General features: G+C 42.9%; 1 protein-coding gene across 30 annotated transcripts in view; it reads left to right on the forward strand.

Moving 5' to 3' along the window:
• Nucleotides 1-17,942, forward strand: part of DLG2 (discs large MAGUK scaffold protein 2) — a gene marked incomplete at its 3' end in the record, with an annotated part of 1,901,401 nt that overhangs the window by 1,871,682 nt on the left and 11,777 nt on the right. For all 30 annotated transcript variants that reach the window (XM_084767719.1, XM_084767691.1, XM_084767717.1 and 27 more), the window contains 3 exons: nucleotides 7,067-7,117; nucleotides 8,001-8,102; nucleotides 9,945-10,117. In XM_084767719.1, coding sequence (XP_084623845.1) covers nucleotides 7,067-7,117; nucleotides 8,001-8,102; nucleotides 9,945-10,117 — 326 coding nt within the window. The remainder of the gene's footprint in view (nucleotides 1-7,066; nucleotides 7,118-8,000; nucleotides 8,103-9,944; nucleotides 10,118-17,942) is intronic.

Here is a 17,942-nt window from a genome sequence, read left to right on the forward strand (position 1 = left end):
TGACATTCTATCACTGCAAATCAATTTAACCTCCCTGTAGGAGGAAGCAAAGTCATGAGTCTTTTCTCCTCCTCCTTCTGCTTTATGAAGCAGAAATATTTCTAATTTACATTGTTCCTTTTAAATTGAGTGTCTTTTGTATCACTTTCTCCTTGATTAAGATTTTAAGACACATAGCATATCTATGCGTCTAACCTTGTTTGGGGAGTGGTTGGAAAATTGATGAAAATGCTTCATCTAATGCTGAAAGAATTTTTAAAACTTTTTAGGTCATTAATCATAACCAAAAAGGTAGGTAATTGCTTAAAAATATTCCCTTGTCTTTTGTTGGTCACCTCAAGCCATTTGCTTAGTGTATGGAAATATGCACCAAACAACAAGCCCATCCTTCTAATCACCCCCATGGTTTCTTGCTGCCTACTTACTGGTCTTTGGTAACTGATGTAGGTACCTGTTACCATTGGCATCCTTATGATGTCTTTAATATATTAATTTGCAGTCCTTAGCAAAACAGGTTACCCAAAAGGCAATTGTCAAGAGTATCAGAAGACTGCAGGCCCAATACATGACCCACAGAAGTAAATACCAAAGCAGTAATTGGTATTGGCCTTTTGCTTGAATATTGCTAGTTGAAAAATAAAATTATTTGGGGCATCCCTGTCCCACCCCACTTTAGTATGATACAATATAAAGGCATGCCTTTTGAGGCACGGTGTTAATTTATAAGTATAATCTAGGGTTTGATAAAAGTTCTGAAGAAGGAGACTGGTGGCTAGTGGAAGACACACCCACAAGAGATGGATGTCAGGTAACGATAGGGATCAGAAAAGGAAGGCGACACAGACCAAAGACTGAATCAACAAAATTGTGATATGGTACCGAGGCAGAATATTAAAAATGCCTGCTTGTCATATTGGTGAAAGTATTACTGAGAGAAAAATCCCATCAGGTCTCACTGATGGAAGGATTCAAAGATGTCTTGTGCTCGACATGGCTGCGCTCTTCCTACTCTTATGATTAACCCAACATTAGGATTTTTAAAAATTGCCTCTCCCATTTCTCATTGATTTTTTTTTTAAATTCATAAACTAGTCAAGAAGGAAGGGCCAAAGCTTATTTCTGACTCCATAAGCCATCTTCGATTTTTTCACAAGGAGAAAAGTGACTTCCTTGTTTGGTTTCGTGAAGATCACTGGCACCGATTTCCTTAGTTTTCAAGGACTTTGCTCCCACTCCATAGACAGACATAGAGTACATCTGTAGCAACTACCTTCTCCTTTGGAAAACTATATTTTTAGAATATGTTTCCAGAACAAGCGAGTGATAGAATTTAGGCCCCAGCTTCAAGGTGTTGGGGAGATGTGCCATGATGACACCAATCATTCTTTACCCTCCCAAACTATAGCTGTACACAAATATTTATTTAGGGAATGAAGGAAACAATGCTATACACCATAAATTACCCACGAGAAGAGAGGGAGCTGGAGTTGGAGTCCTGATGATAGTAAGGCAAAAATGATGTGCAATCATTACATCAGGGTCTCAGACTATAAAGGGGCAAGCGTGCATGATGCCCTTCGAAGGTAAGAGGAACAACCACTGATTCATTTGGCAGCTCCTACATGCAAGGTCGCCTTTCTCAGCACTATAAAACCCACTATGAAAACTGCTCAAGCCTAGATCTCAGTGCACATGTACTGGGAGTCGGAGTTCAATAGAAGAACCGGAACAGCAGGGACCAGGATGAGAGTCTGACTCCAGGACAACAGATGCATCACCAGCACTACTTCCAGACAGGAAGTGGCCTGTGTGCTAAGCTTTGGGAAGAAGAGCACTTGTCAAAAGGGAGCGAGGAACTTTCTGTGAGGGGTAGTGCCATGATTGAAAGGCAGAAGTATGGTCAAGACATGTGTTCCAGAAGAAGACAACTTTGATATCAAAATAGACTCTATTTTTCTAGTGAATTTCTGGCTTTTGCTATAATTGAGACTATAATTCTGTCTCATGAGTAGTAATACAAGCAGGCACGGAAAGACTCTTTGCCAATGTGAAAACATCGCCTGTTCAATCTGGAGACAGGATGACTTTATAAAAAGTGGGTGATACAAGATAGTCCAAGGCTACTGAACTGCACAGTGCACAAAGCCCCATTCACACTGCATTCTGGAGACACACAGCCCTACACAGGCATGCCTACAAGCCTCCACTTCTAAAACATAATTCAGACATCTGCCACACAAACCAAGCATTACAGAATAATTTTCCAAGTTGAAATATATTGAATAGTAGCTAAAATGTAATTAGTTAGCGTGCATATTGCCTAGTTATACAACATACCACTTTAAAATCTAGACTATTGAATAGTTCCATATTTATGTCTGCCAATAAAGTAGTGAAGTTAAGGCACATGCTTTTGACCTTTCTGCATATTCCAATTGCCCTCCCTTGTATTGGGAGGCAATAAATACCAAGCAGGTATTATCAGGACCAGGTAAACCTCCACAGCCAATGGCTCACCTTCTCATAGCTCCACCAGGCTCTTTATACATAATGGGTGTATGGGAGCTGACAATTATCCTTCTTGCCCATCGGTGTTCATCAGTTACGTGAGGATTTTCCAAATGAGGATCTTGAAGAAATGACCTGAGTGCAGTCTCTGAGATGAGGAGACCCAAGAGTTCTCTAAAACAGTTGGTAATTGTGGCTCCCATATTTTTTAATCCTACTCCACTTTCATTTTCTTGACCATGGCTGCCTTTAGTTCTTTCATCTTTATTATCTCATTTGACTTCTGCAATGATACTGTTACTAGGTAGGTCTTATCTTGACAGCCTACTTCGCATAGGAGGCAGCCAGAGCTCTCAGGCTGTGTACCTCACCAGTAAGCTGTAGCCCCGAAGTTACAAGGAGACTTTGTGATTCTGGCTCCCATACAGTCTTCCCTCCACCCTAGAGTTTGTAACCCCAGCTCCTCACTGTTTAGTCCAATACTTGGCAACGACTCTGTACCACAGATCAGATTATTAAGACTAAGCCTGTGTTAACTATAGACTAAGCCTGGTTTTAAGGGCTTTCTCTTGCTTGAGCAATTTAATCTTCTGACTATCCTGTGGAGACATTGAACTAACAAATAGATGTAAATCAAGATGTGAACAGTAACCAACTGGAAATCGCTGCTTAAAGAATTGTATAGAGGAGCCGGAGAGCTGACTCAGCAGTTAAGAATACTGGCTATTCTTCAGAAGACCTGAGTTTGATTCCTAGTGCCCACATGGATATTTCCAACTGTTTGTAACTCCAGTTCCAAGAAGATCCAATGCCTTCTCTGGCCTCCACAGACACTAGGCACATATATGCAAGTAAAACATACAGACTAATAAAAGAAAAAATAAGAAATAAACATGAAAAACTTTTGTGGCTACACTGAAGCTTTTCAGTTCAGGCAGTGACTACTGTATGCTTTCCACTGAGGGCGCAGCGTTGAGGAGCACCACCACAAGCTTCATACTTGCCAACCTAACCTGTCCTGGTGCTAACATTCTCGGTCTGTGGGGAGCAGACTGATTCATAATGGTCCTCAGCAGCAAACACTAATAACCAAGCTTAGAACATTAAATACAACATTAGCAGCACCGGTCCCCATTGCTCTCCTTTCTCTCTTGTTTCCAAGAATGGAGAAGAACAGAAGCTTGTTTTTATTGTTGCTGGAATTGGTGGTAGTGGTTTGGATTTTCAATATAGAGTTTCTCTGTGTAGGTTTGGCTGTCCTTGGCTGGCTTTTTAGACCAGGTTAGCCTTAAGCTACAGCAATCCACCTGCTTCTGCCTCCCTGTGTGCTGGGATTAAAGCCGTGCACCACCACAACCACACCCAGCTTTTTTTTTTCTTTTTTGTCTCTGGGGAAGAGTGTTGGGGTCTTGCTCTACACATGCCTAACTACGATGGGCTCCTGTTTCACACACGCAGTGTAGTACAGCATCTTTTAGAAAACAGCTCTTGGGGATGGAGGGGGGAGGAGGAAGAAGAAGAAGAAGAAAAGAAAGAAAGAAAGAAAGAAAGAAAGAAAGAAAGAGAACAGCTCTGCCAAGAATCTGACAGCTACAAAGCCCACAGGCTGCGCTGCTTGCCCACTGCCAGCCACAACATTGCCAAAACAAGACTGAGAATAGTTTGTACCTTTTGCCAGCTGTTATTCTACGTGCCAAACTCTTCTGAGGAACAAAATTTTTTTTAGAAATTTACTAAGGATGACTATAGAGTTGATATATCAACAGAGAGCAAGAGAAAGCAGAAGTGCTGGTGTTTACACACGAACCTCTCGGTGGCTCCCAGTGATCCTGCCCTCCTGTCTGAACCACACCCTTTGTTCACTGGAAGCTCTAGTGAGTCCCCTGGAGACGCCTATATCTCCTGCCCTCCTGAGACAGTATGATATACTCAACAGAGGGGGAAAATGTGAATTTAAGTCTTGGCTTGTCTTCTTACTAACTGAGCAAATGGGCCTCGTCAAAATTCTCTGAACCTCAGCTTCTCCATCTGTAAAATGGATCACCAGAGTACCAACTACCCAAGAAATTCTATGAAAACAAAAAGCCAGTGATGTAGAAAAGCAAAGTCTCTGTGTCCTGCAGATATAGAGACATGCATTTCCATCTTTGATGCTATAAGATTTGCTCTTTCCACTGTTTATTTTCCACTACTCACTGGGGCTTTTTGTTTTGTTTTGTTTTGTTTTTCTTCTTTACTGGAACATGGAAATTGGCGTAAGGTGCTGCATCCTTAGCTCTTCCATCACCTCAACCTCAGGGCTTCTCCAACAGCTTCCTATGTCAACACAGTCCCTGTTTGTACAGGGCCATAAGGACTGAAGTACATAAAGGATGCCACATTATTATCTTCTAGCACTACTGCTCTGAATGAAAACCAGTTCCTTCCATAAGAAGCATACCAAAAAGCAGTGGACAAACAATTCGCTCCTAAATGAAAAGCTGGGCTTGTCCCAGCTTTTTCTGAACCACAAATGATGCAGAATGACATCAGATGTTATTTAAGATTTGCATTCGGAAGATCCCACCAGGGTGATCTGCAAGGTGACTGGAAGGAGATTCAAATAGAAGCATGACGTGTTAGATTTATTCAGAGGAAACTGTATTCCCAACGTGAAATGATCGTATTCACAGATACACAGAATAGAGCCTTCCTTTGGGCTCATTACTCATCTTGTTTTCTGCAACGGAAATCACAGTGTGACTTCTGACATCACAGTGGTGGTTGGAGTTTTTCCTATGTCTCTTCCTGGGACAACTAGTGTAGAGGGCAGATGCTGATAATGACCACCTGATACCAGGAGCTTTGTCCCACTATCAGGATTTGCCTTTTATACTGTCTTGCCAAGCCTTCCCTATACAGTCGTAGTCTCAAGTTGCTACCATCAGTGAACCATCTACTATCCCTTGAAGTTTTTCTCCACAGACCTCACCGCCTGACCCCCCCCTTCCACCCCTGCCCCGCCCCCATCTTCTGAATGTCAGTGCATCTGCAAATCAGATGACTGGGGCTTCAGTATCACTCACTTTTTTTTTTCCTCTGAACTCTGATTTTATGTAGTTTGATTTATTCACAGGGAATCATTCTTGCCCTGAATACATAAAATTCCAAGTCATCCCACACCAGTCCCCTTCCCAGACATAATTATGAGTCCAACAGGTGCCATTTAGGAGAGACATCAAGTCTCATTGTCCCTTCAGGATACAGTGTGGCCTAGCAGTGTCAATCAGTCAGTCATCTTTGGGGTAGATATAAACATGACTTAAGTTGGCAGCCATTTCTTACCACTACAAGGCTCCATAGAAGGCCTTTGCACTCTACAATTACAGACATAGCATTATAACTACCCAATTCAACTGCAGTTTCCAAAACCATCTGTGAAGTTTCCACCATTTGTGAAACAGCTCACTTTTCTCTGGTGCTGGAGCTAACAAAGAGAACCTGGTATTGGCCAACTGAATGTTTGGGATGGTCAGTCTATAGACTCTATAGCATGGTGTAGAGGGAAGAGGTTCACTGTCTTTTGGCTTTGACAAAGACCACCTCCCATCCCATTCCCTCTCCAGGGTCTCCTCTAGCATACACTGAGCTGTTTTCAATATCCCTACCCTATTCTCACCCCAAAGGTTGGTCAACACTAAACCTAATGCAAATATAGGGGTAGAAGGGGTAGAACCGAGACAACCCCATGACCATCTAGTTGATCTAGTGTTTAAAATTGATTTAGAACTAATCGCCAAAGCCGAATATAGTCTCTACAGTAATGGGCTGACACAAGGCCCACCCAGGAGCAGAGGTCACGCAACAAATGTTGCTAGAAACACTGGCATGTTTACAGTAATGCTTCCTGTAGTTTTCATTCTGAAGGTTCAGGGCACACATTAGCAGCGATCTTAACCAATGGCCTAGGACACATCTCCACCTGGAGGCGGGGCACCAGGGCTTGAAGCAAGTCTCCCACATCTTAAGCACATGCACTGCCCCACAGCTATAACCCCAGTGTCCTCAGTTTGAATCTAATGTAACCGACCAAGGACAGACTCCTGATGACTCATATTAAATTAAACTTACTCTAGCATCCTACAAGGATATTCTGAAACTTAAATGAAATAAACACTTGCTTTTGGACCACATATTTACAAAAATAAAATACGAGATGAGTTAAGAGGATCAGAAATTCTGATGAGGTAGCGTGACGCTATCGGATGGACCCTTTCTTAAATGACTTTATTCATAATGCTTGGTGTGGAGGCATGGCACGCCATTTCTAACGTCAGATAAAAAGAGCACTGCCCCACTGCAGAGAGTGAGCAGCCCATTGTCTCTTAGAGTTATGACTGTGCAATAAGCCAGACACTGGAAATTTATGAGGATGGAGAAGTTGTTGAATGGTTCAAGGAGAGAGTGCAAGGAAAATTCACCCTCAACTGTATGTTTCCTGTGTTTTGGAGCAGGAACTGTAGCTATCGGGTGCTGCCGGCTGCTTGTCAACTGTAATTTTCCTTTCTTCTCTTCTCAGGAGGACAAGAAGACCTCATTCTTTCCTATGAGCCTGTCTCGAGGCAGGAAAGTAAGTTTCCCAGACATGTCCACATTACTGATTCCCAGGCTATGACAGGTGATAGCAACCTTAGCTTAATACTCAGCCTCAGGAACAGCGCCCAGGAGGGGGGTGGGGAACAGGCCTTGAGAGGTGTGTCCTCACAAGGAAGGCACCTGTCCAATCATGTGAGGGCCTCAGCTGCAGGGCTGATGGAGAACAGCTCTGGGGAAGCTGATACCATCCCAGTTTTGGAAGGGACTTCCTAGTAGACCTCAGAGGCAGGCCACTTGCAGAGTGCTCCAGGAGTCTGAATCTATCTCTCTAGAGACATTTATACAGAGGCTTATGGTGGCGGATAGAGATGTTCCAGAGAAAACTGAAACATCATCACATAGGGAGTTGCACTAAGCAGACTAAAATACTCTCTAAAGTGCAAAGGAAGCAGGAAGCCCCTAGCGGAGAACCGACCATAATTTTTAGCCAAGGAAAAGAAAACACAACCTAAAATGTCGCTACTATTAACAGTGACTTTAAGCAATGGCCGAAAAGCTGGTTGGGTTTTGTTATTTTGTTGGGTTTTGGTTTTTTTCTCCTAGGCTCCCAAAATCCAGGTGTGTTAGCATGGGGTCGTTAACTCATCCTCTTCCTCTCGAAGGCAGCAGCTGCTGCTGCTTATTCTGTTAGTAAAATTCTAGAAAGCAGCAGAGTCAACATCCCCTGTGCTGAACATGCATTTCTGCATGCGGGGTTTTGTGGGTAATTCACCCCAGGTTAAGGCTTGGCAGGGCTTAGCGGCTGGCAGTCTGCCGTGAGGAATCACTTCCGGAGAGGTGCCGATGCATCCAATGCATCCGCATTGCAGAGGTTTACGTCTCCCTCCTCATCTGCACTTTCCTTTCCCTGTCTGCAGTAAACTACACCCGGCCAGTGATTATCTTGGGCCCCATGAAGGATCGAATCAATGACGACTTGATATCTGAATTTCCTGATAAATTTGGCTCCTGTGTGCCTCGTAAGTATCACTTTTCTCTGGGCCAAAACTTGAATCCTTGGTGGATAGTCAAACCTAATCCTGCCCCTTCAAGAAGTGTTCCTGGTGTGATTTGTGTGTAGTCTGTTACCTATTATCTGAGCACCCGATTTAGTGTATCTGCCTAGAACTTTTCATTTGGGCTGTCACCTATTGTTTTCTGTTGATAAGGACTGACCTTCATCCCTGGAAAATAACAGGATTTCCTGGAACCTCCCCTAGCACTTGAGACAACGTGCTATTTGTAAGCCACAGTGAGTTCTTCTGGATTGGTTGAAGTACCACTGTAGCATCTTTATCTATAGACCAGGGGGCGATCAGAAGCAAAGCCACAGGTTGAAAGTGTCTCTGAATGACTTAGGACAGTGAGTGTGTTGGTCCTCAAGCCAAGCTGTCTCCAGGTGGGAAGGGGCAAGGGAAAGCTTGATCACTGCATCTGCCAGTCTGAGTTACCACTTCTCAGAGAATGAAATCATAGCAACATTAAACATTGTTGCCACTTCCCCTTCCACCTTGAACACACGTACCTTTTTCTTTTACTGTTTTTCTTCTTCTTTCAATACTATTCTATGGTAATAAGTACATACTTATTGTACAGGATTACCCAAGGAATTGAAAGGTATATAAAAATCCCACATAATACCCAGAAACAAATCACTCTTCCTTCTAATACATTTTTCATGTGTTTAAAACTTTAAATCTAAGTTGTTATATAATAATTTAAAATAATTATAGTCACCAAAAAAAATGGATAGCCCTTTTGGATTTCTTTTACTTTTTGATATTATAGGTTATAATAAAATGTAATTATGTTTTATAAATTATAATAATGAATGTATTTAGAGATAAAAATATCTTACCTTTGACCGATTTTAAGATAGACATTTAGAAAAAACTGATTTCAAGATTGAACATAATGTTAACTTCTTAAAGCTGTATACCTATTTTCCCTTTGTCTTCTTAACAAAACATCAACACGAAATTGTTAGATTTTGCTGAATTTTGGTCCCACCTGAACTATAATTCTCCTGCTATACATAATTTTAAGCCCCTAAACATATCCATAATTACATGGCCTTTCCCCTCTTAATTATTTGGCACATATTCTTACATATTTCATAATCAATTGTGTTTTCTGTGTTGTAGAGCTATTTATTTTTGAGGCAGTGGTCATTTGAAGACAGGATCTCACTATGTAGTCTTTCCTGGTCTGCAGCTCAGGACCTTCTTGCTTCTGAATCATGAATGCTAAAATTACATGTCTGCAGGCTTGCCCTCAGGTGTGGCGCTGTCTCGCTGAGAATCTGGATCCTGTTATCTTCCTTTAGAGAATATTTATTTTTATAAAGCAATAATACACTGACAGATCTGCTTGTTCTACTTGTAATTTGCTTTTAAACTTGTAAAGACAGGCCTCAAGTAAGCAAAAGTAGCCTTTTTCTGCCACCCCAAATGCCCAATTTTTTATAGCCTGTAGTATCTTCTACATCTGAGGGGCCTCTGGACTCTCCAATTAAACATAGCATCCAGGCAGAGAGGGAGTGTAAATAGAAACTTGCCCTCACACGTTTCTCACCCCTTATAATTACAGCTGTGCCTTTTCTGTTGTCTGATACTTATAGCAAGTTATGTCTTGTATTTTGTCCTTTTTTATCATTGCTTATCTCTATGGTAAGACTGTAACTCATTGCTATGTAATGACCCATCATATTACATATGACACATACCTATGTATCTGTGCTGAAGGACTAGTTGAAAAAATATTGCATGGAAAAGATGTTTAATTATAAGTTCATCTTACTTTCATTGTTTCTTCTTTTATAGATACTACGAGGCCAAAGCGTGACTATGAAGTCGACGGCAGAGACTATCACTTTGTCATTTCTAGAGAACAAATGGAGAAAGATATCCAAGAGCACAAATTTATAGAAGCTGGCCAGTACAATGACAATTTATATGGAACCAGTGTGCAGTCTGTGAGATTTGTAGCAGAAAGGGTATGTTTGCTAGTCCTCTCATGACTCCCCTAAAGGTAGCAAGTTTTTTTTATCATTGTTTCTTCCCGATTGCAAATTAATATCCATGCAGAGAATTACCTTAAAGCAATGTCATTAATCTTTAATTTAAATAAAATAGTCTGACTTGCAGATGAAGTAAAGAGAGAGGAACCATTAACCCAAAGACAGTTAACAGCCTGTGGATTGTGGGGACTTGATTTGTTCTTAGCTCACTATCTAACCCAGAAAAGTGAGACAGAATTTATTAATGGAGCTTTGCTACCCTTGGTTGCCTAGATAAACTGAGCTTTTCTCTCTCTGAAAACATTGTCATGGTGGGAGGGAGATTCATGGGAGAATGGTCCAGTCTGTTGCTGCCAGCAAGTTTGACATAGAAGAGACATTGATGCTACAGTCCCCTTCTTCTCAACAATATCGAGAAGCATAGAAAAGAGGGGACTATTAAAGTGAAACCAGGATAGGAACCCACTTTTCTGTGCCTTTATGATCTGCCCATAGATAGAGCCTATCTCCTATAAACACATCTGGAGAACTCATAGGAAGAAAGCAATTATCTGTTTTTCTGACTTAGCGTGGCCCTATCCTTTTAATGTTTCCTCCCTTTTGATACGCTGATGAGTTAAACAGAGACCCGAAGTAACAGGGATATAGTTCCATTGAGGTGAGTGGGCTAAGAGAAAACTGAAAATCAAAAAGAAAAGAGGAGAACCATGGAAAACTCAAAGACCTGGGATGATAGCATGAAATGAAAACAAGACATCTCCAAAGCCTGGGAATGTGTGTCCTCCCGCCAGGAGTGAGAGTTCTCAGCAAACCCTTGCAGTGTAGATGCTAGCAATGCTGCCTACAGGAAAAGTCCTCTTGGATAAACAGCCTGAATCTATACAGTGGCCTTGTCTTGGAAAAGGCTCTCACATCTTTCCCCAGAAGAAAGACTTCCAGCACACCAGACCCAGGAACAACCCAGAGACGAGAGCTGCTGTCTGAATCTGGACTCCTCTTAGGGTCAGATTGCATTCTCCTCTCGTGAAAACCCGCATGGATTCTCCTCTACTGGCTTAGGAATTCAGCTTCACCCAGCACAGTGGCTGTGGCTTAGCCTCTTGAGTAACCTGCACTGTAAGGGATGGGTATAAAGACACAGACAGGGAAATATGCCGTATCGAGTGTGGGTTCATGCTACTGCCAGGGCTGAAAGCAGGTAGCACGTGGTGCTTGAGAAAACAGCTGCCACTTTGCCCATAAGTAAACAAGGAGAGGGGCACCAAAAAGAAAAAAAAAAAAAACCTTTGCCTAGATTCTCATGCCCCTTACTCCTTACTCCTAGGACGGCACTAGAGCGGAAAGTAAGACAACCAAAGATGCAAAACTGTCACATCACCAAAGGGTCAACTCTTTCTCAAGGGGGACTCTGGCTGAGGTCCTGCTCCTGGGCAGACACCGTCACCTAAGCAGAAGCAAAGAGCACCATGATTCCTCCTGTTGCCCTTACACACGCGGCTCCCACCACTACCCAGCACCGTGCACACGGCTCCCACCGCTACCCACCACTGTACACGCGGCTCCCACCGCCACCCACCACTGTACACGCGGCTCCCACCGCCACCCACCACTGTACACGCGGCTCCCACCGCCACCCACCACTGTACACGCGGCTCCCACCGCCACCCACCACTGTACACGCGGCTCCCACCGCTACCCGCCACCGCCACCCAGCACCCTACACGCGGCTCCCACCGCCACCCACCACCGTACACGCGGCTCCCACCGCTACCCACCACTGAACACGCGGCTCCCACTGTACACACGGCTCCCACCGCTACCTACCACTGTGCACGCGGCTCCCACCGCCACCCACCACCGTACACGCGGCTCCCACCGCTACCCACCACTGAACACGCGGCTCCCACCGCTACCCACCACTGAACACGCGGCTCCCACTGTACACACGGCTCCCACCGCTACCCACCACTGTGCACGCGGCTCCCACCGCCACCCAGCACCCTACACGCGGCTCCCACCGCCACCCAGCACCGTACACGCGGCTCCCACCGCCACCCAGCACCGTACACGCGGCTCCCACCGCCACCCAGCACCCTACACGCGGCTCCCACCGCCACCCACCACCGTACACGCGGCTCCCACCGCTACCCACCACTGAACACGCGGCTCCCACTGTACACACGGCTCCCACCGCTACCTACCACTGTGCACGCGGCTCCCACCGCTACCCACCACTGTGCACGCGGCTCCCACCGCTACCCAGCACCCTACACGCGGCTCCCACCGCCACCCACCACTGAACACGCGGCTCCCACTGTACACACGGCTCCCACCGCTACCCACCACTGTGCACGCGGCTCCCACCGCTACCCACCACTGTGCACGCGGCTCCCACCGCTACCCACCACTGTACACCGGCTCCCACTGCTACCCACCACTGTGCACGCGGCTCCCACCGCTACCCACCACTGTACACCGGCTCCCACCGCTACCCACCACTGAGCACGCGGCTCCCACCGCTACCCACCACTGTGCACGCGGCTCCCACCGCTACCCACCACCGTACACGCGGCTCCCACCGCTACCCACCACCATGCACGCGGCTCCCACCGCTACCCACCACTGAACACGCGGCTCCCACTGTACACACGGCTCCCACCGCTACCCACCACTGTGCACGCGGCTCCCACCGCCACCCACCACTGAACACGCGGCTCCCACCGCTACCCACCACTGTACACGCGGCTCCCACCGCTACCCACCACCGTACACGCGGCTCCCACCGCCACCCACCACCGTGCACGCGGCTCCCACCGCTACCCACCACTGTACACTAACTTAAAGAAGCAAGGACACCAAGCGAGGTGGTGGAAGGAAGCAAAGAACAACAATTATACTAGAAGCCCATGGCACAGAGACTGTACAGACAACACAAAAGATGCCCGAATCAAAGTGTTAGCTTGTAAAAAGACAAACAAAATTAGCAGAACTTAAACTAGGCTAACCAAGAAAAGAGAGAAAACTACATTAAAAGTCAGAAGTGAAACAGGAGACATTCCATCCTATGCCCCTCAGAAAGACAAAAGATCATTGGAAAATTTAATGAAAATCTATATGATAGTAAATCAAAAACCCTGCATGATAAAGAAATTTTTCCTGATATATATGGCTGCTTGTCAAAATTTAACTGTGAGGACATAAAATTCTGAATATAGCAATCACAAACAATAGTATCCAAACTTGTCATAAAATGTCTCCCATGGGGGCTTATGAGGGCCCACTTCTCCCTAAAAATCTAGAGGCAGTTAATGGTTGCTGGGGAAGATGGAAAGTTTTCTTCAGTGGCGTAGTGACTAGTAAGTTTCCCTGCACCTGCAGATAACACCTCTCCTGTTCTACTATAAGCAACCCTATTTATTTTTTTAATATTTTTGATAAATATTTTTACATATGCATTTATACTATTACACATATATACAATAAACCACCTACAGCCAGAAGAACCATGAAACAATCAGGAATTATACAAATGTTACATTCTTAGTGTTTTGGCTATTTGTATTTGGAAGCCTTAAAGAAAACATTTTTCCTATCTTGGTGAGTCTAAAATTCTGAATGTAAATCAATATGTATCATATCCCATCATTATCAACTTGAAACATCTATCTAGACCTAAAACCATCTTAACCCCTAAACAACCAAGCTTAATTGTAAAACTAAACTATCTGGTCTTTAACACCATCAGAGACTTGAGAAGGAATAAAATTGATTACCTGAGTATACTCATTAAGTAAAAGGGGACTGGCTGGGAAGAGCAAGGGTATCTTGCCATTGGCCATTTGACCAGAACAAGAGAGAGTAATAAACGTTGAGTATGATCAAAATATATATGACATTTCATATATGTATATAAAGATAATGAAAATCATGAATAAACCATCTGTTACACCTTGAAAAAATACCATGTCTTCCAAGAAAGTGAACCAATGGTCAACAGCTTAACAAATACTCTTTTAAGGAAGAGTTAATGATGCTAGGCATGGTAATACATGCCTCTAAGCACAAGTTTGAGGCCAACTTGAGCTACACCAGACCCTGACTCAGAACTTTGGAGGGAGGGGAAGAAAGAGGGGGGGTTAGGGAGAGAGAATTATTAATGATAACTCTTTTCAACTACTTCATATAATTTAAATTTGGGACCCTTCCAATTTTATTTCACAGATAGCATTATCCTACTTCCAAAGTCACACATTAATACAACAATAACAGAAAAAGAAATTCATAGACCAATATTCCTGAGGCACATAAAAGCAGAAACTATTCACAAAATAACATTAAATCAAACCATCCATAGTAGTTCACTCATACTTGAGAAATCAAGGATAGGTGCTTAATATTTGCACAAGTTTGTGAACACTCTAAGCAGTGTATCAAGGTCCTATCTCAAAAGGGTATAGAAGAAAAGGGACAAAGAAGACTCAAGAGCATCAAGTTCATTCACCATAGTCAAGTTGATTTCATCCCAGGTCTGAAGTAAAAGCAATGCACATAAAAATAAAACTGATAAATTAATTTGGTAAAGTAACAAACCAACATACAAATATCAGTTGGTTTTCTACATTTCTATTCATTTTTTAGGAAACGATGAAAACAACCCAATCATAATTGCTATTAAAAATAGTAAGATGCCTAGAAATAAACTCACCCAAGAAAGTGAAAGATTTCCACAAGAAAATACAAGACACTGAAAAGTCATAAAAAAAAATAGTAAAACTTCTTATGTTCATGCACTAGAAGAACTAATATTATTAAAGTGTCCTCTGCTCCTCATAGGTAATTTTGAGAATCACCATGGTAACAAATCTCTTGGCATGTCTGCAGGGATTGTTCAGATTAGGTCAATTGATGTGGGAAGACCCACCCTAAATGTGGGCAGCATCATTCCATGTGCTAGGGTCCATGGGGCCCCAGACTGAATAAAAGGAGAAAGAGCTGAACACCAAAATTCACCTCTATGCTTCCTGTCTATGGCCAATGGCTTCATGCTCCAGCCACCATGACTTTTCTGTCATGATGGATAAGCCCTTTCTTCCTTCTTTAAGTTGCTTCTGTCTGTTTTTTTTATTGTAGCAGCAAAAGAAGTAACTGGTGCACTACCTGAACTCACAATTCTGAGACAGCACAATCCCTATCAACATATGAATGATATTCTTCACAAAACTTGAATCCTAAAATTTATATGGAAGCAAGCACACAAGAAAAGGAAACACGGCCAAAGGCATCTTGAGCAAAAAGAACAAAGATCCCAATTCCCACTCTTTCCGCCATCTTTCTGCGCCATCACTGTGGTGCGCATGAGTGTCCTGGCAGATGCTCTTGAGAGCATCAACAATGGTGAGAAGACAGGCAAATGCCAGGTCCTCATCAGGCCATGCTCCAAAGTCATCTTCAGGTTCATAAGTGTGATGGTGAAGCATGGCTACATTGATGACCACAGAGCTGGGAAAAGCATCATGAACCTCACAGGCAGGCCAAATAAGTGGAGTGATTATCAGCCCTGATCAGCGCTAACTCAGAGACCTAGAAAAAATGGCAGAACGATCTGCTGCGGTCCTGTCATTGGCTTCTTTATATGACAACGTCAGCTGGCATCATGGACCATAAAGAATCAAGATAAAAACATACGGGAGGGAAAATCCTGGGATTCTTTTCTAGAGATATAAAACATATATAAAAAGCATTTCATGGACTGTGAAAAGAAAATAAAGAAGGGGAAAAAAGATCCTGATTCCCAGATTCAAGACATCCTGTATAACCACATTAGTAAAAGCAACAATGATTTAGACAGAACATCAGACACTCAGACTAAGGCAACAGGCTTGGTTTGCTGAAACAAACCAACATGTATACAGCCAGCTGTTCTCAGTAACAATAACAAAAATACTGAAAAAGATAGTTTTTTTCAATACAGGATACTGATTAAACTGGCTACCATCATGAAGAATTCTGAAACTTAACCTCATCTCATCCTATACAAAAATCCTCTCAGCGTCATTTGTGGACCTAAATGTGAGACCAGAAAGTTTTCAACTAGTAAGGGGGAAAGCAGGTTATCTTCAAGACATTGGATAGGACCTTAAAAGCCCAGAGAATGTTATTAAAAATGGATAGATGAGATTACACCAAACTAAAAAGTTTGTACACAGCAAAGGAAATAATAAAATAAGGATACAACCCAGAGGATTGGAGGAAATCCCTGCCAACTACTCATCTCACAGATGATATCCAAAATGTGCATAAGGGACTTTAAACACTTAGCAAAAGAATTACTCTACTTGTTTCAAATAGGCAAATGGTGTGGATAGACACTTCTCAAAGAAGACATCAAATAACTGAAATATATGTTAAAAATAGTGACTATCATTAGCCATCAGAAAAACAACTCAAAGGCATCTTAACTGCATCCCAGTTAAAAATTGCTATTATGAAAAAAGTAGATAAATTCTGGGAAGATAGAAAGGAAAAGAAATCCTGTTGTTTTGTAGGGGCAATGTGAGCTAGCACAGCCAGCATGGAGAGCAGCCTAGAGTATTTCAGAACTAGAGAGAGGTTGTTCCACTGTGAGGAGTGCTTTCAGCCCTTGAAGAAGACTTGAGTTTGATTCCAAGCACTTGTCAGACAACTCTCAACTGTCTGTAACTGCAGCTCCAGGGGATCCAACACATCTGCCCTCTGCCCTCACCTACAGATGTACACATACCCCCACACAAACATACATGCATGCACATAAAAATACTAAGTCTTGAAAACTAAAACTAGAGCTACCTGAATCATCTGTCCTACTGCTAGCTACATATCCAAAAGATTATATATATATAATCAGCTTATCAAAGGGGGTTTTCCAGTTCTATGATGCTTGTGGCAATGTTAGCAATACCTAAGATACAGATATCAACCTAGATGTCTATAGCAAAAGAATAAAGAAAATCTAATGATGGTAGGTAGGTAGTAGATAGATACAGACAGACAGACATTTATTACCTGCAGAAAAATGGAACAAGGGGCATTCTATAGATGAGATAAGCCAGTCACACTAAGACAAGTACTATATATTCATTCTTTCGCATATGTTAAACAGTATTGACCTGAAAGGATAGTAATTACTGGGGCTGGAGAGATGGCTCAGAGGTTAAGAGCACTATGGGCTCTTCCGAAGGTCCCGAGTTCAATTCCCAGCACCCACATGGTGGCTCACAACCACCTGTAATGAGATCTGGTGCCTTTTTGTGGTGGGCAGGCACATGTGTAGGCAGAATACTGTATAAATAATAAATAAATCTTTTTAGAAAAAAAAAAGAATAGTAATTACTAAGGACCGAGAAAGCTGTTTGATTAGAAAGAGTATACTTCACTTAATCAGTGCACACTGTAAGCATATATGGAAATGCCATGCTGAACACTATTAATAGATAGAACTGACATCTTCACAAACATATCAACATCAGGAAGTTTAATATCTTAGAACAGCTCTAGCTTCCTCTTCCCAAAAGTTCAAGCTCTGAACTATTTCTCACCAGTGACCTAGAAAGCTGTATCTCTTTTCCCCTTGAACATGTACACAATGGCCCGTCTTAACTGAGGAGACTCATGGCTGGTAGATAATGAATCGCTTACACCTTTCATGCACCTAATGTACTTCACACACAGCAAACTTGGGATTTACTATTTAAGTGACAAGGCATGTCGCATCTTGGTGTACTTCTCAGAAGCATTGGAGTGCTCGCAGGACTCTGCATTTTAT

The sequence above is a fragment of the Acomys minous genome (assembly GCF_964271855.1).
Source record: "Acomys minous genome assembly, chromosome: 2".
Taxonomy (NCBI): Eukaryota; Metazoa; Chordata; class Mammalia; order Rodentia; family Muridae; genus Acomys; species Acomys minous.